The sequence below is a fragment of the Oncorhynchus masou genome, chromosome 28 (genome assembly GCF_036934945.1).
Source record: "Oncorhynchus masou masou isolate Uvic2021 chromosome 28, UVic_Omas_1.1, whole genome shotgun sequence".
Lineage (NCBI taxonomy): Eukaryota > Metazoa > Chordata > Actinopteri > Salmoniformes > Salmonidae > Oncorhynchus > Oncorhynchus masou.
The window spans coordinates 30,720,263-30,741,906 of NC_088239.1; the positions used below are offsets into that span (position 1 = coordinate 30,720,263).

Below are 21,644 nucleotides of genomic sequence, written 5' to 3' on the forward strand. Positions count from 1 at the left end.
GATGGGCGGTTGTGCTCTGTAGAATCAGGGAGATGATTTCCATCACTGAGCTGCGGATGTGTCAACACCCGTGTCTAAATCAATAGACTGTGAGGAGGAGAGTGACCGTACCACGAAATCTTTATTAGGGACATTTTCCACCACCGCAGTAGCGTTATAAGGTTTAAACACCAGAAGGCACTGTCAACTCACAACAATATAGAAACTAAGAATTGACTGTTGATAATACAAATTATGACCGGATCTGCAGAGATGGCAAAGGATATCTGCTCTTTGAATGACATGAGAACATTATATTGGTCCCTTTACCAGAAGAGGGAAATCTGTTCTATTGAATCCATTGGCTTATGGAAGTTATGAATTGTGCTTGTTTCACCAGCCATCCGTGCTCTATTTATGTGTCTATGTGACTCGGTTGTGTATGTTGTTGCTGTTTGTGCATTGCTAGTGAGTGGTGACAAATCCAATTTCCCCCTTTGGGATTCATTTCAATTCAATGGAAGTAGTAGCACTGCCATACCCCAGAATAATTTCAAGATAAAACAATACAAGTGAAAACTTATTAGCCAATGCGTCTTTACAGTCTACTCTATTCTACACTAAAGCTTAACAATTACTCTTAATATGCAGATCATCCAATGCACTCTTTCATGTAAATTAGCCCTAAGAAATCCCCAAGTCCCCTCCCCATTACCCCATAATTTTAGATTTGAGAGATGTACGGATGTAGAGTCTTTTAGCTACCCCAGAGAGCTGGTGGGGTGGCCCAATTTAAATATATAGAAGTCAGAGATGAGTTTATAATGAAAATGACATCTTGCTCAACCGTAAAAACCTTCTTGCTTTCTGAGCTGTGTGAGATTTACTTTAGCCCTGTCAGGCAGGCATGAGTTGCGATGAGCATTTAAATGGACTGAAAGCCTGAAAGCCGTAGGGCGATGGTCACTCTAGCTGTCGTCTAGCTGTCGTCCTCCTGCTACCTTTAAAAAAATGTTCCAATCACATACAACAACCCCAAGAGGAGAATACCTGCAATAAAACCTGTAGGGGAACTAATCACATTAGTTAGGTAATTAGGTGAAGCTTGGCCTGACAAAAGAGGGTGTTGGGTGAAGTTGCCCCTGGACGGTGATCTGGGGTCAGTTTTCGATTTTCCCCACACAGCAAATTCTCCAGTGTTAACATCTTTTTAATTGACACTGAAAGTGTAGAGTATGTGGAGCCATATAGACACCAGAACAGTGTTAAATTAACACACTGCTTTGTGTAAAGCCTTATTCAAATATTTCGCAGAGTGCCTTGATTTTCGAGTACATTTCAGAGTTGCCACTCATGACTGTATTTGTTAGTGACAGAGACATGGTTGTTGCATTCATCCATTTTCGGTCCTGTGGACTTTACCAAGTAAGATCCTAAATGAATATGTCATCATAAAATGTTTAATAAGTAAAACAATACCATACGCATTCAATAAGGCCTTATTTTGACGGCCTAGTTTTACCCTAATACATGGACCTGAAACTCACAAACATCACTTTCAACCAAAACCATGCCAATCATTATCATATTTCCCAGCATGCTGCATTGGAGGTGGATTTTTTTTTATTGTTTGTTTCAATATTTATGCTTATGTACATTGATTTATTGAATAATTCATTAATATCATGCTACTCAAATATAAATTATAAAAATGTTCTAAACTAATCCAATATGTTATTTGGACTTATTGCACCCCTTACTGAAATGGTTGTTCCATTTTAGATGCGTTAGGTATTCTCATAACTGTCTTCTTAACTCAGTATTCTGAATACAAGTTGCAGGTGATAAAATATTCCAGAAGTTGGATATCCCCAATAGTAATTACACATCACATTGCAAGCCAGCTTAATATGATTTGCAGGCCTGATGTGGCCTGTAAACCATGAGTTTCAGGCTGTTGTATAAAACAAAACAACATATGTGTGTATACAGTGGGGCAAAAAAGTATTTAGTCAGCCACCAATTGTGCGAGTTCTCCCACTTAAAAAGATGAGAGAGGCCTGTAATTTTCATCATAGGTACACTTCAACTATGACAGACAAAATGAGGAAAGAAATCCAGAAAATCACATTGTAGGATTTTTCATGAATTTATTTGCAAATTATGGTGGAAGAATAAGTATTTGGTCAATAACAAAAGTTTATCTCAATACTTTGTTATATACCCTTTGTTGGCAATGACAGAGGTCAAACGTTTTCTGTAAGTCTTCACAAGGTTTTCACACACTGTTGCTGGTATTTTGGCCCATTCCTCCATGCAGATCTCCTCTAGAGCAGTGATGTTTTGGGGCTGTTGCTGGGCAACACAGACCTTCAACTCCCTCCAAATATTTTCTATGGGGTTGAGATCTAGAGACTGGCTAGGCCACTCCAGGACCTTGAAATGCTTCTTACGAAGCCACTCCTTCGTTGCCCGGGCGGTGTGTTTGGGATCATTGTCATGCTGAAAGACCCAGCCACGTTTCATCTTCAATGCCCTTGCTGATGGAAGGAGGTTTTCACTCAAAATCTCACAATACATGGCCCCATTCATTATTTCCTTTACACAGATCAGTCGTCCTGGTCCCTTTGCAGAAAAACAGCCCCAAAGCATGATGTTTCCACCCCCATGCTTCACAGTAGGTATGGTTTCTTTGGATGCAACTCAGCATTCTTTGTCCTCCAAACACGACGAGTTGAGTTTTTACCAAAAAGTTATATTTTGGTTTCATCTGACCATATGACATTCTCCCAATCTTCTTCTGGATCATCCAAATGCTCTCTAGCAAACTTCAGACGGGCCTGGACATGTACTGGCTTAAGCAGGGGGACACATCTGGCACTGCAGGATTTGAGTCCCTGGCAGCGTAGTGTGTTACTGATGGTAGGCTTTGTTACTTTGGTCCCAGCTCTCTGCAGGTCATTCACTAGGTCCCCCCGTGTGGTTCTGGGATTTTTGCTCACCGTTCTTGTGATCATTTTGACCCCACGGGGTGAGATCTTGCATGGAGCCCCAGATCGATGGAGATTATCAGTGGTCTTGTATGTCTTCCATTTCCTAATAATTGCTCCCACAGTAGATTTCTTCAAACCAAGCTGCTTACCTATTGCAGATTCAGTCTTCCCAGCCTGGTGCAGGTCTACAATTTTGTTTCTGGTGTCCTTTGACAGCTCTTTGGTCTTGGCCATAGTGGAGTTTGGAGTGTGACTGTTTGAGGTTGTGGACAGGTGTCTTTTATTCTGATAACAAGTTCAAACAGGTGCCATTAATACAGGTAATGAGTGGAGGACAGAGGAGCCTCTCAAAGAAGAAGTTACAGGTCTGTGAGAGCCAGAAATCTTGCTTGTTTGTAGGTGACCAAATACTTATTTTCCACCATAATTTGCAAAATGTATGTATGTATGTATATATATATATATATATATATATATATATAGTTGAAGTTGGAAGTTTACATAGACTTATGTTGGAGTCTTTAAAACCAGTTTTTTAACAACTCCACAAATTTCTTGTTAACAAACTATAGTTTTGGCAAGTCGGTTAGGACTTCTCCTTTGTGCACGACACAAGTAATTTTTCCAACAATTGTTTACACTAAGTTGACTGTGCCTTTAAACAGATTGGAAATTTCCAGAAAATTATGTCATGGCTTTAGAAGCTTCTGATAGGCTAATTGACATCATTTGAGTCAATTGGAGGTGTACCTGTGGATGTATTTCACGGCCCACCTTTAAACGCAGTGCCTCTTTGCTTGACATCATTGGAAAATCAAAAGAAATCAGCCAAGTCTGAAAGTACCACGTTCATCTGTACAAACAATAGTACGCAAGTATAAACACCATGGGACCAAGCAGCCGTCATACAGCTCAGGAAGGAGACGTGTTCTGTCTCCTAGAGATGAACGTACTTTGGTGCGAAAAGTGCAAATCAATCCCAGAACAACAGCAAAGGACCTTGTGAAGATGCTGAAGGAAACCGGTAGAAAAGTATCTATATCCACAGTAAAAACAAGTCCTTTATCGGCATAACCTGAAAGGCCGCTCAGCAAGGAAGAAGCCACTGCTCCAAAACATGCCATAAAAAGCCAGACTACGGTTTGCAACTACACATGGGGACAGAGATCCTACTTTTTGGAGAAATGTCCTCTGGTCTGATGAAACAAAATAGAACTGTTTTGCCATAATGACCATTGTTATGTTTGTGTGTTCATTGAACACTTTTCCTGTGTCTTCAGTCGTGGACAAAGTTTTGAGAATGACACAAATATTAATTTTCACAAAGTCTGCTTTCTCAGTTTGTATGATGGTAATTTGCATATATTCCAGAATGTTATGAAGAGTGATCAGATGAATTGCAATTCATTTCAAAGTCCCTCTTTGCCATGCAAATGAACTGAATCCCAAAAAAACATTTCCACTGCATTTCAGCCCTGACACAAAAGGACCAGCTGACATCATGTCAGTGATTCTCTCGTTAACACAGGTATGAGTGTTGACGAGGACAAGGCTGGAGATCACTCTGTCATGCTGATTGAGTTTGAATAACAGACTGGAAGCTTCAAAAGGAGGGTGGTGCTTGGAATCATTGTTCTTCCTCTGTCAAACATGGTTACCTGCAGGGAAACATGTGCCGTCATCATTGCTTTGCTCAAAAAGGGCTTCACAGGCAAGGATATTGCTGCCAGTCCGATTGCACCAAAATCAGACATTTATCGTATCATCAAGAACTTCAAGGAGAGCGGTTAAATTGTGGTGAAGAAGGCTTCAGGGCACCCAAGAAAGTCCAGCAAGCACCAGGACCGTCTCCTAAAGTTGATTCAGCTGCAGGATTGGGGCACTACCAGTACAGAGCTTGCTCAGGAATGGCAGCAGGCAGGTGTGAGTGCATCTGCATGCACAGTGAAGCGAAGACTTTTAGAGGATGGCCTGGTGTCAAGAAGGGCAGCAAAGAAGCCACTTAGTTTTTTTGTTTTTTGTTTTAAATATTACCCCCTTTTTCTCCCCAATTTCGTGGTATCCAATTGTTAGTAGCTACTATCTTGTCTCATCGCTACAACTCCCGTACGGGCTCGGGAGAGACGAAGGTTGAAAGTTATGCGTCCTCCAATACACAACCCAACCAAGCCGCACTGCTTCTTAACACAGCGTGCATCCAACCCGGAAGCCAGCCGCACCAATGTGTCAGAGGAAACACCGTGCACCTGGCAACCTTGGTTAGCGTGCACTGCGCCCGGCCCGCCACAGGAGTTGCTGGTGCGCGATGAGACAAGGATATCCCTACCGGCCAAGCCCTCCCTAACCCGGACGACGCTATGCCAATTGTGTGTCGCCCCACGGACCTCCTGGTCGCGGCCAGTTACGACAGAGCCTGGGCGCGAACCCAGAGCCTCTGGTGGCACAACTGGCGCTGCAGTACAGCGCCCTTAACCACTAAGATAGCACAGAGTGTCCTTCACTCCCACCTGCTGAACACCTGCCCTCGCCAACGTTAACAGAACCGTGGGAAAACAGTGCCCAACAGGCGGGACGAAGAAAACTGTCTACCGGTGTACGGCTAGCTAGCTACCGTTGTCGCACCCGCCCTCTCTTCTGTGGGGTTTATCGGCCGCTGGCATCCAACATTATTGTGCATTAACGCCATCTACTATACTGGAGCGCCCCCGACACCCTCCTGACCTAGCTTAAAAATGTATCAATGCAGATGCAGGAACGCCCCAAATTGCAGGCCACAATTGCACCCTTCTCCTCTCTCTTCCTCTTCCTCCCTGACCACACCAAACAATGAACTGAACAGCAGCCATCATCTGAGGATCAGCAGTATGCATCATTGAACAAAAGTGAGTGAGTTTGTCTTACTATGTACTTTGATTTGTTCTATAGTTTCTGAGTTATCAGACAATGTTCTTGAACTTTACTTTTGATGCTCTACTGCCCTATTGTTTGCCGATGGCTACTTTAGCGTCAGCATTTGACATATTATTCATTTAAGTTTAAGCCATTTCAGTATTGCTACTTATAGCACCCCTTTGAGTAGCATTATATGGGAAATGTGTATTGATGAATTGTGCCAGGGTAATCACAGCTTGTTGTGGATTTAGGTTTAACTGACACTTCTTTACTTTGTTCCTAGAACCATACTACATACTATTACTTCAATGTTCTCCGATGACTGACCTTTGTCAAAATAAAACGAATGAAAGTGATCGAGCCCATTGGAAGCCATCCCATTCTCACTCAAAACAGAAATACAGTCCATTTCTTACACTCAGTGGGTTTTTTTTTACTCTGGAGAATTTGCTGTGCACTAACGGTGGTTAGAATTGGGGGAGGGGAAGCTGATCCTAGGTCTGTCGCTTGGGGAAACTTCACGCTGGAGCACAAAAGAGACGCAGTTTACTTACTTCAGCCCAGGAATGTCTAGTATATTGGTGAGGCCTGTCCAGTTGATTTCCAGAAGCTAGATAAAAACAAAAGAAAGGATTTAGCTGTCTGGAAACTGGAAGAACATGATGTACTTAGAAAGATTCATTTGCCACACCAGTGCTTTTCTTTTTACTTACTTAAGCGATCTAAAAACAAAGCCCATCATAATAAAAAAGGAAACATGCAGAGCGGGACACCAGCCAGAAGGAGTGGGGAGATCAAATAAATGATCTTAATTGATTCAAGCACTTAACTTCATTGTTATGTGACTCAGTCATCCGAGTGAGTGACAGTGTGTTGGTGCAAATCTCTTGATGATTAAAAACAAAAGATAGCATTCTGACAATGGAGAGTGCAGCAAAGTGAAACAGAAGCCAAGAAAGCTAATTGCCTTGCCTCTTGCTAAATAAACCAATTTCATAGGAAACCTGACATTTTTTACACACTAAAATAAGACAAGCTGGCGTCAACACAAGCATGTTTTTAGCCGCAATTGTACCCTAGTTTTACCTGAAAGTTAGCGGTAAGGCTATTTCCACCAGGCTAAGTTTACCATTGTGTGTTGAACGCCGGAATCAGGTTGGTTCCACCAGGCTACCCTATAGTTAAATACTGTACTTAATTGTTTCACTTGTTTCAGCTGTCTCTTATCTCGCCTACTGTTGAAATGGGGACACGCAGCCTTGTACCGTATGAATATGAGTAATACTCAGGTCACTGACACCAGAGATACCGGCCACAGATTGGACAAACACTTGACCTGCTGAAAGATTTATTACAAAAACAATCCTCTGGAACCACTTCTGTATACAGGAGCTGTTGTCCCAAACGGCATCCTATTCCCTAAGTAGATTCCCTTTGGGACCTGGTCAACAGTACAACATAGGGTATATGGTGCCATTTGGGATGCACGCGGGGTCTATTGAGTTCAGGGACTGTATAATTCAGTGGAAAGTCTCTTACCTAAAGGTTCTGTGGATATAAAGTGTTAACATTGCTGCGTAGAGCAAAGGTGGACAATGCATGTTGTAAATCACACCGCGTATTTGGTAAAGGAGAGACAGCACAGCTAAGCCAGAAAAATATTTAATCTAGGAGTCGGACTGGTGGTAACTTCTAAGCCAAAAGGTATTTTATTATTCATGCGTAGCACTGACGTGTCTCTTGGCTCAAGGAATCAATTTCAATGCGTTTCTATAGTCCCCCTCCTCCTCCTCTCTCTCTCTCTCTCTCTCTCTCTCTCTCTCTCTCTCTCTCTGTTGCCTACATTGCAGCAGATATAGTTTTGAGCAAGGACTGATTGGAACACCGCAAGGCAATCAAAGTAGCCATTTGGTGCATCTCCACTGTATGGATTGGTACCAATGCTTGGCCAAAATGTGTTGCATTTTGTGTTTAACGCTGGTGCTGAGACCCAAAAAAGCCGGAGTCTCACCAGTGCTGCAGTAGAGAAGCCGTATACAGCACGTACTGTAGCAGTAATTTGGCAGAGCACACTCAACAACAGCAAAAAAAAGGTGCTGGGTTAAAAACAATCCAATTTGGATAAATGTTGGACAGAACACACATTGGGTTATTTTGACCAGGCCAGTTTGGTCACTTAGTTGGGTTGTTGGGTTATTGATGTGGGGTATTGCGCTATGAACGCATGGCTTAGTATGGAGGCATGACTTAGTAGGGGCATGGCTTAGTAGGGGCGTGGTTTTCAAACATACAGAACAAAAATATAAACGCAACAGGTAAAGTGTTGGTCCCATGTTTAATGAGCTGAAATAAAAGATCCCAGAAATGATCCATACTCACAAAAAACATATTTCTCTCAAATTTTGTGCACAAATTTGTTTACAGCCCTGTTAGTGAGCATTTTTCCTTTGCCAAGATAATCCATCCCCCTGACAGGTGTGGCATATCAAGAAGCTGATTAAACAGCATGATCATTACACAGGTGCACCTTGTGCTGGGGGACAATAAAAGGCCACTCTAAAATGTGCAGTTGTGTAACACAACACAATGCCTCAGATGTCTCAAGTTGAGGGACTGTGCAATTGGCATGCTGAGTGCAGGAATGTTCACCAGGGCTGTTGCCAGATAATTTAATGTTCATTTATCTACCATAAGTCTCCTCTAACTTCGTTTTAGAGAATTTACAGTACGTTCAACCGGCCTCACAACCATAGATCAAGTGTAACCACCCCACCCCACCCCAGGACCTCCACATCCGGCTTCTTCGCGTGGGATCGTCTGAGGGGGGGGAAGAAGGTGGTGAGAAGTATTTATGTCTGTAATAAAGCCCTTTTGTGGGGAAAAACTTTCTGATTGGCTGGGCCTGGCTCCCAACTGGCTAGGCCTATGCTCTCCCAGGCCCACCTATGGTTGCACCCCTGCTCAGTCATGTGAAATCCATATATTAGGGCCAAATTAACATATCTCATATGGACTGATTTCCTTAAATTAACTGTAACTCTTTGAAATTGTTGCGTTTATATTTTTGTTCAGTGTAGTTATTTTTGTCTGCCCGTGAGAGTAAATGCCATTCTGGTTCATGTTCTGTTGTTATTACATGTTAAGCACTGACACTTTTGTAGCTCTTATGAGGTTTACACAAGAGTACGAGTTCCTCAAGTGCCTATGCATATCCCAATATTGGTAGCTACTACTTTGTTATAATGTTTAAGTAATAATGTTATTGCATTTATATTAAAATATGTGATGTGTAAAAATATTGAAGGAATATTTAAACTTGCAGTGTACAAACTTAACTTGATGAACAGCAATTACATTTACCCTCACGGGTGGCCCAAAAAAACTATTGGAAAGCCAAGCCATCAATATGCCACGCCTCCTGAAAATAACCTGATTATCCAAACATGGGTAAATTTAACCATCAGTTGAGGTTTTATTTGGATGACAATGTCTACGTCAATGAGTCGGCAGCTCTGAACATTTTGCTTACTCTGGACCAGGCCCTAGACCATGGGTAGCAGGTAGCCTAGCGGTTAAGAGTGTTGGGCTAGTAACCGAAAGGTAAAACATCTGCTGTTCTGACCTTGAGAAAGGCAGTTAACACCCCAAAAACACCTGCTCCCCAGGTGCTAGATGTCAATTAAGACAGCTCCCCACACCTCTCTGATTCAGAGATCAATCCTTTCCTTAAACCCTGGGACTTGAAAGAGGAAGTGACAGTGCATGAGATCTTTTTTGTTGTTGTTGATTATAACAAAGTGGGGAACTCATAGTCTTGTGAAAGCCTAATTAAAACTATGAACGTGTCAGTGCTCAACCTTAACATACATGTGACGACAATACAACAAATCAAACAGAATGACATTTACTCTCACGAACGGCCAAAAACTACTATCTGAAAGCCACACCCCTATTATCCACACCTCCAGTCTTCAAAGAAAATGACCCAACTAAGTGACCCAACTGGCTGAAACAAAATAACGTGTGTTCTGTCCACTATTTACCTAGCGCTGCATTATTTTTTAACCCAGCATTTTTTTTAGTACATTGTGGGGCAACTAGAGCTTCTTCTCCAAGCAAAACATTTATCAACTAATGGAGGATCATTGAGACCACATACACAGGGACTTTGCAGCTGTGCATTGCAGCTGTGCATTACTGATCTTGAGTAGCCTTTCTAAGGGTGTTTTCCCTCCAGTTCTCTCTGGCAACAAAGCACGGACAAGGGCGTCGCCTAATATGGTCTCCTAGTTGTGTCAGAATGTTTTATTTTATTTGGTAGTCAAGATCGAACCATTTCAGGAGGAGACTGAAGGACCAGTCCAACTAACCAGGCCTGTATATAGCCTCTACTGTTCTAGCCTTGCTACTGTTATTTTTCAATATATTTTTTTTACTGTTGTTTTTATTTCTTTACTTATCTATTGTTCACCTAACACCTTTTTTTAACTTAAAAATTGCACTGTTGGTGAGAGCCTGTAAGTGATCATTTCACTGTAGTCGCACTAGCGACTCCTGTGGCGGGCCGAGCACAATGCATGCTGACACAGTCGCCGGGTGTACGGTGTTTCCTCCTGGGTTAAGCGGGCATTGTGTCAAGGAGCAGTGCGGCTTGGCTGGGTTGTGTTTTGGAGGACGCACGGGAGTTGCAGCGATGGGACAAGACTGTAAACTACCAATTGGATACCACAAAAAATGACATAAAAATAAATAAATAAATAAAAAGAATGAAGGGTTGTCCCTTTCACTGTGATGCATTCTGGAGAATATGGTATATAGTCTGTCTCCCTACATCAATGAAAAGAGGATCACTTATGATCTTTGCAATACTTTTTATCCTTTACCTCAACATTTCCTCTATAAAATGTGCATAGCTGTTTTCCCAATTTTTAGGATGACAGATAACAGAGATATAGCATGCCCAACAGTTGCTGTTCCAGAGTTTGTGGTCTGCTCTCACGGCACCATGTAACAACACTGTGATATACAGTCTAACCACTACACACTCTCCTCCTGCTTCCCCTCTCTGCTCTCTGCTCTGAGGTTGGTGTAGGCAGTGATAAGAAATCCACCAAAGTAGGACTAGCCTGATCTGTGTCTATTTAAGGCTCCAGTGTCTCCAATGGGGACTGGTATTTGACTTAAATCGGCCAAATGTTTAGGCAGAACAGGGGCCTGGAGGCTCAGCACTAGAGGAAGGAAGACAGTGATAAAATACATATTGTCAAACAACTGTCCTGTTAGCAGATGACGATGCAAGTGGCCTGAAATCCAAATGGTAGAAAGAGGAAGTGTGTACAAGGACTAGAACTTACAGGTTTTTTCAGGAAGAATAGGGACAGAGCTCCGACAAGGGGCATGTCACCTAGCAATGGCTCCATGACTACTCTCAACACTCCATGGAGCTGTGAAACACAAAAGAGGCATTAAGATAAACACGCTCGCTCGCAGAGATAAAACAGAAACACACACAAGACACAATGTTAAGGTAGCTTTCAGTATCATGGAACTAACACTCTGCAGGTCCTTGACCCACCTAATAAGCTCTATGGGAACATTCCAGAGCGGAGGCTTGGACATTACAAAGATGGCCCCCCTCACTGTCATTATTATCAGGCCAACATAGAGCAGTTACGTTATGTCATCCTTAACTTGCTAAACAAATATTGAGCTAATAATATCTCTCAAAGACTAGAAGGTTGTTTAAGTGCTGATTTATTATTATGTTGACAATTAAAAAATTCACACAAAAAGAAGTGGTAGTTTTAATCATAAGAATGGTGTTTCCAAACACCTCTATATGATGTGCTGTGAGTATGAGAAATCGGAGCTGGTTCGGTATAGTCAGCCTGGTCTCATACACTAGAAGTAACATAGTAAACGTAAATCCGGGCCATCAAATGAGTATAATATGTTACGGTTGGTATGGTTACATGAGACAGAAGTTTACTTAAGGCAAAAACTAAAGTGGGGTGGTTGGTCAGGGTGGATGAGTGGGCGTACAACGCAAATGTCGATCAACCCAAAGGTTGTGTGTAGGAATTTCATCACGAACAACTTTTGCATTTTAACTAATTAGTAACTTTGCAACTACTTACTACTTTTTTACCTACTTTGTAACTACTTAGCATGTTAGCTAACCCTTCTCCAAATCCAAACCTTAAAGGTCCTGAACAGTAATTCTGAAAAGTATTACCAGGAAGTTTGAAAAGACAGGGTGAGTGGTCAGGGAGTTTATACTCATGAGCTCACCTTGACTGACAGTGTTTGTAATGCCTATGTCAAGCAACTTGGATGCAGCGAGCAGTGTTGCAGTAAAATCATCTCAAGCTAATTTGGTGATACACAAAGCAACTTAAACAACAATGACATTGCATCACTGATATTTTTATATATACACATCTCCCATTTGGCATGTTTCTTGTGAGGTGGTTCACAGCAGCACTGATGGATGTGTTGACTTGACAACTGCGTCAGAGTTTTGAACGACCCTTCCCCCCCTTTTGTTCCATGCTGGCTGAAGAACAAGCCAGTAACTAGCTAACACCAGACACAGATGAAGACCTAGCTAGCCAGTAACTAGCTAACACCAGACACAGATGAAGACCTAGCTAGCCAGTAACTAGCTAACACCAGACACAGATGAAGACCTAGCTAGCCAGTAACTAGCTAACACCAGACACAGATGAAGACCTAGCTAGCCAGTAACTAGCTAACACCAGACACAGATGAAGACCTAGCAAGCCAGTAATTAGCTAACACCAGATACAGATGAAGACCTAGCTAGCCAGTAACTAGCTAACACCAGACACAGATGGAAGGGGAAACATATAAATATCTTTGCCATAGATGAATAGGGTAAACTTTTAATTAGAATTATTTTTTTAATTATTGCTGTCACCCTACAGTCAAAGTAGCAATCTAGCTATATAAACCCCACCCCTATACAAACATGCCTTAGCCAATGTTGGTTACGAGGCCGTACTTATTTAAATTAAATAAGAGAATATCATGTTATCATTGGTGTATTAAAAAAGAGAGGTAAGGTGATGTACCCTTAACAATGAATCCAACTTTTGATTTGATTTGAACTGTTTGACATGGGAGATTTACATTTACATTTAAGTCATTTAGCAGACGCTCTTATCCAGAGCGACTTACAAATTGGTGAATTCACCTTCTGACATCCAGTGGAACAGCCACTTTACAATAGTGCATCTAAATCATTTAGGGGGGTGAGAAGGATTACTTTATCCTATCCTAGGTATTCCTTGAAGAGGTGGGGTTTCAGGTGTCTCCGGAAGGTGGTGATTGAGATGGGACCAATGGGTCAAAGATCAAACTTTATCAATGTAGAACTAAAATAAATGTTTCATACTTTGGTCATCATACTAGTTTCCTTCAAATATAATCACATTTCATGAAAAAAATGATTTTGATGGTTAATGACCTAACTCCTAACCCTAATCTTAACCCCTAGCCTAGCGAGCCATAATCACCTAGCTAAAATTAGCCAAAACAAATGAGAATTCGTAAAATATCATACGTTTTGCAAATTAGTAACACATTGTATGAATTGCAAGTCGCAACATATTGTTTGAATAGCAATGCGTAACATATCATACGAATTAATACATACCATACGAAATGGAACATATAATACATTTTACATTTAAGTCATTTAGCAAACGCTCTTAAGTAGTAAGTGTATACATTTTTATATTTTTCCATACTGGTCCCTAATGGGATTTGAACCCACACCCCCCGGTGTTGCATGCACCATACTAATTGGAGTGTCCCGGAATTACATGTACTATGTTACGTCTACCCCCGAGTCCAGGTTGGTATTATAGGACTTTCCTTACTAACAATCCTAACAGATCTTAGTCTCCAAGGAGACTGATTGCTTTTCCTGCCAGCTATGTTTCACTGCTGCCATGCAATGGCCAATGGCATATAAACAGTTGTTTTGTTCTACCCTCTATTCTCTCCCACACACACACACACACACACACACACACACACACACACACACACACACACACACACACACACACACACACACACACACACACACACACACGGTATTTTGCTTGCAAGTCATTGCAATGAAAAACAAGTTGAGCAAGCGGGCATAATAAAGTAACTGTAATATGATTTCACAACATTGGTTTGAATTTAACCATCTTCTACTCTTCTGAGCAGGTCTTTAGTGGCAGAAACGACAATCAGACCAACCATTACAGAGTTTTATAGTCCATTTCCGGCTGCAAGTGAAGTGTATTTGTTAAAAAAACTAAACAAAAACAGTCCCCCCTCCTGGGGTTTTACATTCCTATGAAATAGAATGTCTACATTACCTGTATGCTTTTAATACCAGCTTTGCAGTAGTACCTTTTGACGTCCACATCAATTTCAGTATTTCCAACAAAACTGAAGGGGAAAAAAACACAATTATCAGCATCATCAAAAATCACATGAAAGTGTTCATGTACAGTTGGTGTAATTGAATAACAAATAATTAAACCACATGACTTACTCCACACAGTACATTCTATGACAAGCCAAAGGCTAAAAATCTGTCCAAAATAGAGATAGTCTGGTCACCTGATCTGTAGGTCCATGATGATCTGACGCTTGTCCACATTCTCTGTGTAAACCTTGACCCCGTTAATCCTCAAAGGCTAAACACAAATACAAGACAAATGACATCACCACGCTTGTGTTTTACCCAGCATGAACTTTGCCACTACTCTGTGACCCTTCCTGGAAGCTATTAAGCAAACACCCCATCCACCACAGTCACGTGAACAGAAAGGGCTTCTAGGGATGCTCGTGCCCTTTTGCCCTCCAATAGCAAAAGTGCAGCATAGCAAAAGTGCAGCAGTTAGTTGAACAGTTGAAAAACATCTCATAAACAGTAAGCATAATGCAGGGTTCGGTAGAGACTCCGGCTGATAAGTCTTGATGCTCACCTTGTCCCCCATGTCAATCTTGCTGAAACAGAAGGTGCTGAGGTGGGAGTTGGCTCCCTTCACAGCCGGCTCGATAGTCTCGCGGAGCAGCTTCTCTACGAACTGGCAAATATACGGCCACATCTGTCTCACAGTCTGCAGGGCCACAGGGAGGAGAACGGATCAGTGAGTTGACACTGGGCCCACATTCTGACCATCATCCAATGAGTCATAAAAGAACATTCCGGAAGCAGAGTGAATTCATTGAATTAATTCTTCAATATCAGGGCACATATTCAAAAAGTGTCTCAGAGTAGGAGCGTTGATCTAGGATCAGTCTTGCCTTTCAATCATAATGAAATAAGATGGGTGGGACCTTTTTCCTAGATTAGCGCTCCTTCTGAGACTCTTTGTGAAAACTGGCCCAGCAATATTCTAAAAGTGATGCGAAGGCATTTCAATTGTCTCATCGGTTCTATAATACTGGTGAAACTCAACTATGAAATTTCAGTCATCACATGTTTTATTTCGGTAATGATGTCTAACACAATAAATATTTGAAACTTCGTTTTCAGGTCATTACCTTATGGAACGGCTTAAAGCGGCAATCTGCAGTTGCTACATCTAATATTGGACTTTTAAATGAAATATATATGATATAACCATTGATTCCGTGAAGAATATAACCTGAGCATAGTTCAACTGTAGTTCCCCATCAGAACCCAAAATCTAAGTTTTATTCCATTGTTTGTAAACAATGAGTGTAAACAAACACTGTATAGCCTCAAAGCATGGTTGAAACTATGATTTGTATCTCATAGATGGTCAGTCCTTCTATCGATAGATCTGTCTAGGAATTTGAGAGCATTTACACTTCTCCAGCCCTATCCCTTAGCTGTTTACCAAAAACATTGGCAAGGTGACCAGATTGCCCTTTTAAGAGACTCTTACATCTGATTGATTTCCTGATTTATGCATAGAGTACGCTGCAAAAATAGAGCAGCTGTGAGGTTCAACCCACGGCAGGGTACAGTACATCCCAGTATATCTATATTTACAGCGCTGCAGTGAGGGAGGGAGGGGCTACAGTACAGATACTGTTCCAGTGGTATCTCCACCGCAAAACCCAGCAGGGAAAAAGTAGGTCTTCGTCAAAATAGAAGTAGAACATCTGACACACCATGTTCTTTTTTTGTTGTTGTTATTTTACCTTATTCAGCCACTCTACTCTTTCTACATCCGGGAAGTTGACCTAAAAGGAAGAAAATGAGACATCAATGGGTCTTGGTATTGTTACTGTTTACATGCTCAAACACTGTTTTATTTTCCCATTTTCAAGTACCAGTACTCATACTGATTCCATCGGAACAACCACATTGTTGCATTGTTATTTTAGCTTAAATAGCTGGTGGATATTCTGCCTCGGTTCAGCAGCAGTCTGTCTGCAGCCTGGGTTGTGTCCCAAATAGCAACCTATTCCTATAGTACACTACTTTTGACCAGGGCCCAAAAGGCATAGGGTGCCATTTGGGATGCAGCCTGCCTGAACCCTCCTGGCTATTACAAAGACATACCAGTACTGTAGCTGGAGCTATCCACTGAATACTGCACACAGTATGCGCTGTGCATCAGTGGGAGAGTCCTGAGCATACATACTGCCCACACAGCCCACATACTGTACCCACACATGCACGCATGCACACACACACACACACCACTTTTCATAGGCCTACAATCATTATAGTCTAAAAACAAAACGTTTCTATAGAGGCTGCCACTCGGCCAAGCCTTTTCAGAACAACACAGAGGAAGTGTGCTGTCATGTGTTATCCTCTTGGGAGAGGTGGCACTAGAGGTGTAGCCGTGGCAACAACATTGAATGCGACAGCTACAGGGGACTGTAATGCTAATTCAGGTCAGAAAAGCGCTGATTCAGCATTAGTGTGACAGCATAGAGGAGCGTAGGCTCAGAAAGTGAGAGGAATGGGAAGTAGGGAGATAAACTGCTGCTGGGTTTGACAGATTCAGGCCTAGCGTTTTTACCAGCCACAAGTGTGGCTGTTATGCAATCAGGAGCACTCAAGTTGACAGGCTTTCCATTAACCTGACATATACTGTAAAGCAACCAATTCACAAAATAGCGGGCAGGGGATAGAGCCTTGCGGATACATAATTTACTCAAAGAATAAATTAGGAGTGATATCAAATTACTGGGTAAGTGTCAAGAGGATGGATGTGCATCATGCCTCACAACAGAAATGGATATGTAATTTAAAATCCAGTACTGTCCATTTAAGTGAATTGAATAGAGATGCTGTTATAGAACTATAGAAATGCTTTGGAAGCCTGATGGAAGCAACTTGCATGTACTGAATAACATTACACACCTGAAGGTATAAAAACTCCATTAGAGTGGACATCAATGTATCCTATCCCTTTAAGTGACTCAGGGAAAGGATTTACTTGTTTTTCCGAACGGTAGCTAACTTGAGATGGTTGGTGCTTGTGTCTCATAGGAGACAGAATAAGCAGCAGCATCTTACTTTAAGTGTAGGCAGTATTAAGCACTGGCCTGACTCACAGCAGATTTATTTCCCAAACAAACAGGAGCAGTCGAGCATTCACTATTTATGTATGAGAGCACAGCATATTTCTTCCTGTTCTGCTACTTGTCTCTAGGACAAACCTATAGAGCAATGTTTATAGATGATGTGTTACACTGCTGTGTTTACATGATCTACACTTTTCTTTCCACACACTCAAAGGTACAGTATGTGCACTGAAACTAAGGGCGCAAATGTGGAGATTGCAGACTGTGGATTTCAAATTCCAATCAAGAGAGCAGGATTAGAACACATTATACTTATACTAGCTTGACAAGGAGGTGGGCAACTATTACTGTACCTTTGTGTCTATTAGATCATCCTATTGACATAGGGAATAGGTGTATTTCACAGTGTGGTGGAAGAGCAACTCTGTCTGAGTGAGTGTATCTCCCAGAGGACAGGATGCTTTTGTATAGCTCCTTGTTTCAGATACCTTCTTCTCCTCCTGCCCCCTTCTCCTGCTCCTTCTCTTCAGAAACACAACCCAAGTGTCACATTACATTTTTTTTTAATTAACCTTTATTTTGTCAGGGAAGTCAAGCTGAGACCAAGGCCTATTTTACAGATGAGCCCTGTAGATACAAAAATATACATTTCTATACAATAAAAGGAAGTAACATACACGTTAATCGCAGAAATCCACACAATCACACACACGTTTCAGCGTCTCAGCCTGAGTGATCAGCTGGGAGTGTCCAGACTGAGGCAGCTGAGCACCAGCGGTCAGTCTCTCCTTCAGTACCTGAGGCGTGCCTATGGCAGCCTGCCAAGAACAGGGCACAACACAGTGCAGCCAGTCCAGCTCAGTACTGCTAGGCACAGTTTAGCACTGCACAGCACAGTAGTGACTAGTGAATTCTGATGAGAAAGCGGTAATATACTGACTCGCTGAATCGATGCTGCTGGCAGCTCCCTGTGTGGAGCAGCTCTGAGGCAGACATTTAATTTCCTTCTAAATTAAATCATCTTTCGAGAGACCTTCCGATCTAGTTCATCACACTACTTTCAGCAGGCTTCTATACACATTAAAAGGTGCACATAACGACTATTTTTACAGAGCCCTTTGGAAAATTGTGTCTTGGAAACGAAGCCACAAGGCATGACACAGTGTGACAATGCCAAACATTTAGGATAAAAATAGGGTGAAAATTGGTCATGTAACCCCATGTTTTTCCCCTTAACCAAATTAGTAGTCACCTTGTCAACTGAAAGGGCAGAAGAGACTGACAACAACTAAAGACTGTCCTAGTTAGACACTTGCTGAGCAACAGATCTCCAGAAGCACAGACATTATAAATAATATTCTCTTGTCATCAAGTATATGCCTAGTAGTATATGCCTAGTAGTATATGCCTAGTCTTTAATTTGGGTCAGATGGCATTATTGTAGGGTTTATTGTAGGGCCCTAAATTTAGCTAGACTGTTTATGTTTATGCCATCCAGTCTGTTTATGCCATCAGAGTGGTCCTTGTCACTCACTGTCATGCCAATGACTGCACAAACAGATCTGGGACCAGGCTAACAATAAGTGAGGTTAGACTGGGTGCATCTTTCAGGCATAATAATGCATGCAAAGTGTTGTTAGTTACCACAACAGTGGCACGGCAATGTGTCTTAAAATAACAGGGTTCCTCTGGGACACGTGTCCCTCCCATCCCGGTGTCCAGTTTACCATTGTGCCATGCTGTATTTGGGGGGGGGGGCTTAGTCTAATGTCACTGCTGGGGACAGCTGCTTGATCAGAGCTTTACATGTCAACACTGATCAGGTGATGGTTTTCTAAGAAACTTAAAAGTGATTAGTCACGTGCTGTAGCCTACACAATAGGCTTATTTGGGTATTAGAAAAAAAACACCTTCAAACTTTCTGGATAATTATTTGACTTCTACATTTGAATATACCAAATGTAGTAGTCATATAATAATCCAGAGTGACTCATTTAATAGTGGGATAGTGAGAATATTGTATGCACAATTACAGTATCCAAGGCACCTTTATAAAGTAATCTTGATCTTACCCATGATGGCAAATCAGAAGATGTCAGACTTTGTTGGACCTTTCTCTCCTCTTGTTCAAAGAATGCCAAGGCTCTGTACATTCGGGTGTTCTTGCCTCCTGTGTTTCTCCTCCACCAGAAAAATATCACAAGCCCTATCAGAAGCCAACTAAAACTAAATTCAAAATATCCCAAAACATATATGGGGAAAATGAGCACGAATGTCTTCGTAAACTGAATCCATGTCTGGGTTAGGTCACCCGCAGACGACCCAGACGTGTCATTGCCGATGTCTCCTGGTGGAACGACGTTGGTATTGGGTTCGGCGTGAACATGGCTCGGTGCGTTTTGCCCATTCTCCTTTGATCCAGCAGAGCTCCCATTATGTGCATGGGCACCTCGTACAGCCGTCATACTGTCTCTTGACATTCCTTGCTTTGCGCCCACAGTTTTGGTGGATTTTAGAGTAAAGACCTACACCGAGGCTTCTGCTATTCTTTATTAAACTATCACCAATGTTCAACCTCCTGCGCAGAGCGCAAAGACCCCAGATTACGCTCACGTTAGTTCACCCGCATCCAAACCCATTTTGTCCTGCTTGCTTCCCTAATACCGAGTTGAGTTCGTGTAGTCTATTTGCCATAACTACTGCAGTCTCACTCTTCGAACACACGTGCTCCTCTCTCAGCGCACGTTCGCGTTCTGTACTCCTTCTCAGGTTAACGTTTTTCGTCATGAATATTATTCTGGAGGCAGTTTTGCACAGTGGTCAATAGCTGGCACAGCCACAAAATCAGAACATCTGATGTTAAACCAGTAGAGGCTGCTGAGGGGAGGACGGTTCATAATACTAGTTAGGAGAAGTACATGGAATGACATCAAACACGTGGAAACCATGTGTTTGATGTCTTTTCAGTCCAGCCATTACCATGAGCCCATCCTTCCCAATGAAGGTGTCACCAACCTCCTGCGTGTTAAAACTAATCCTAACCTTAACCACACTGCTAACCATAATACCTAACAATTAACAATTAATTAATTAATTGACAATGAAGACATTTTAGACATTTTAGTTTTCATACATTTTTACAATATAGCCAATTCTGACTTTGCAGCTGGCCTAAGTGGAAGTCACTCAGTTCTGCCTCCAGGTTAAGACTCCTGACAATAAACGTCAACTTCTACTCCATCAGGGAACTGTTGGTCAAGGCAGCTCCATGCGATAGAGGCACAAAATCGCCAGCCTGTGCCGGGCAACTGTAGAGACATGCTCATGTATGGACCACTAAGTGATAATAATAATAATAATTATTATTATTATTATTATTATTGACAACAGTTATCCTCTTCGTCCATCATCATCTTCGTCACTTTTACTTTAGCCCATCGGTAAGTGGCTTTTCAAAACATAATGTACAAATGACCATCACACCCTCATTCAAATGATTAACTGAAATAGGTCTGGATCGGGCTTCTTGCACGTGGTTTGAAAATTATCTGTCAGATAGGACTCCCTGCATAATTTCTGATGGTGTCAAGTTTCCTGGATATTACAAAAGGTGTACCGCAGGCGTCGGTAGTCTCTTTACTATTTACATAGACCAGTATTATTTATCTGTTAAAACGTGTAATATTCATCTGTATGCTGACAACGTTGTTATTTATGTACGTAATTTTGACCCCAACTGATGACCAGACTATGTTAGAGCTGCAATGTGACATTGTCACCGTACAGAAAGCCCTGGTTTGTTTCAAGCGTGTACTTGATTGATGTGGGCAAGAATACAAACACGTTGTTCTCTAATTCTTGAAAAAATGTTTCAGATGAACTACATATATATTCATTGGATGCTCATCCCATCGATTCCCGCCTATAAATATCTGGTCATTTGGATTGACAAAGACATCATGTTTAAAAAAACTTATGGATGAACTAGTTAAAAAGCTCAGATTTAAAGTGGGCTTCTTTTTAATAAATATATTTAGCCTCTCCCTAAGAAGCAGATTGTACAGTCAACTTTCCTTTCTTGACTATGGTGATGGCACCTTTTTACCAGATTGCAAAAGACACTACACTTAAATCTTTGGATGCCCTCTACCATAGCGACCTTCACTTTATCACAGGTGACAGTTTTAATACTCACAACTGCATCCTGTATCAAAATGTTGGCTGGTCCTCATTAAA

At 41.7% G+C, this 21,644-nt stretch overlaps 1 protein-coding gene across 2 annotated transcripts in view; it reads right to left on the bottom strand.

Moving 5' to 3' along the window:
- The window catches only part of esyt2b (extended synaptotagmin-like protein 2b), a 46,094-nt gene extending 25,934 nt beyond the window's left edge, over positions 1 to 20,160 (bottom strand). For both annotated transcript variants that reach the window (XM_064941894.1, XM_064941892.1), the window contains exons 1-7: positions 19,481 to 20,160; positions 16,068 to 16,109; positions 14,879 to 15,013; positions 14,511 to 14,587; positions 14,264 to 14,336; positions 11,219 to 11,308; positions 6,419 to 6,474 (exon numbers count right to left, since the gene is read on the bottom strand). In XM_064941894.1, coding sequence (XP_064797966.1) covers positions 6,419 to 6,474; positions 11,219 to 11,308; positions 14,264 to 14,336; positions 14,511 to 14,587; positions 14,879 to 15,013; positions 16,068 to 16,109; positions 19,481 to 19,888 — 881 coding nt within the window. In that variant the 5' untranslated portion in view covers positions 19,889 to 20,160. The remainder of the gene's footprint in view (positions 1 to 6,418; positions 6,475 to 11,218; positions 11,309 to 14,263; positions 14,337 to 14,510; positions 14,588 to 14,878; positions 15,014 to 16,067; positions 16,110 to 19,480) is intronic.
- Positions 20,161 to 21,644: the final 1,484 nt, after the last annotated feature.